Source organism: Antrostomus carolinensis, unplaced genomic scaffold, assembly GCF_000700745.2.
Source record: "Antrostomus carolinensis isolate BGI_N321 unplaced genomic scaffold, ASM70074v2 scaffold49519, whole genome shotgun sequence".
Classification (NCBI taxonomy): Eukaryota; Metazoa; Chordata; class Aves; order Caprimulgiformes; family Caprimulgidae; genus Antrostomus; species Antrostomus carolinensis.
Genome location: NW_010341530.1, coordinates 1 through 1,326, shown reverse-complemented (window position 1 = coordinate 1,326; position 1,326 = coordinate 1). Strand labels below are relative to the sequence as shown.

Genomic DNA, 1,326 nt, shown 5'->3' with positions numbered 1-1,326 from the left:
TTGCTCCGACCTGGGATCGAGGGGAACCCTGTGCAGCCTCACCGGGCCCCGCACCCGGGGTCTCTGCCGCCCCCCTGGCCTTGCCTGCACAAGTCCTTGGCCACGTCGTGGAAGAAGAAGCGCAGCTTGCCCTGTACCAGCTGCCGGTAGGTGAGGAAGATGCTGGTGAGGTGGGTTTGTTCCATGGAGCGTGGGGAGCAGCCCGGCTCCCAGGGTCCTGCCTGAGGGGCGAGAGTGGGACACAGGGGAGTGACAAAAGCTGTCGTACCCCCCCCCAGCGCAGCTGGTACCTGTGCCAAGGTGGTGGGGCTCGGGTGGGAGGAGGTCTCACCTCCCCGCTGAAGGTCTGCAGGAGCAGGAGGAAGGAGTTGGCGTGTTGGTAAAGCTGGCTCAGCTGCCTGGCCCCACACTCCTGGGTCACCTGGCTCTGGGCCCCCACCACAGCACCCACCAGCAGCGCCAGGTCGCAGAGGATCTCCTGACGCTTGGTCTCGCTCTGGGGGAGCAGGCAGAGACAGTGCTGGCCCCTGAGCCCAATTTATTCCTCTGCCCACCCTAGGTCCCCCTGTGCCACCAGGTACACCCACAGGCATCTTGTGCAGCATCTCTGGTGCCTGTGCCAACCCGGCTGCTCCTTCCCCAGCCCCGTGGGCACCCCAGTGCCAGCACCATCCTCCCAGCCCCTCTCACCGATTTGGATCTCCACTGCTGGAGGCTGAAGTCCACCAAGGGCAGCACCATGGGGCAGCTGAGCGTGGGAAGTGCCTGGCACTGGCCCTAGAGAGGGGAGGAGATGCTGAGGTGAGATACCAGGAGCTGGCCTTGGCCTTGGGTTTGGGAGGGGGGCTGTATCCTCACCACTCTCTTCTCCATGTCCTTGGCCTCCCCGATGTATTTCTGGATGAGTCTGTTGTCGCAGACCAGCCGTGTTGGGCTGGCACGGCTCTCTTCCATGTGCAGGAGGAAGGATGTCAGGAGGAGCAGTCCTGGGGGGGACAAGGTCACCTCAGGCACCATGCCACCTTCTCTGGGAAGCTCTAGGACCATGCCTGCAGCAGCAACCCCTCACCCCAGCCCAGTGGTGGCCTTGATGGCCCCTTGGCGGGGGTGCAGGGGGAGGTCTAGGGGGGCTGAGGATGGCCTGGTGCTGCCCTGTGGTCAGCCAGCACAAGTGCCCGGTGCTCTCTGGGGAGAGCTGGGGTTTCCATGCCCGTGGTGTGTGCTGAGGGGCCACACGAACGTGTCTGTGCCAGGCTGTTTGGCTCCACTCCAGGCTGGGCTGCAGGCAGGAAGCAGAGCTGTGCTCCCTGCGCAGAGCCGGGCCAG

General features: G+C 64.9%; 1 protein-coding gene across 1 annotated transcript; it reads right to left on the bottom strand.

Moving 5' to 3' along the window:
• Window positions 1-42: 42 nt before the first annotated feature.
• LOC104518627 (thrombopoietin) lies at window positions 43-1,047 on the bottom strand (the record flags this gene model as incomplete). The annotated part of the gene is made up of 4 exons (XM_010176493.2): window positions 859-1,047; window positions 691-777; window positions 332-496; window positions 43-221 (listed from the first exon to the last, which is right to left on the bottom strand). Coding segments are annotated over exons 1-4 (620 nt in total), but the record flags the coding sequence as incomplete, so codon positions are not given.
• Window positions 1,048-1,326: the final 279 nt, after the last annotated feature.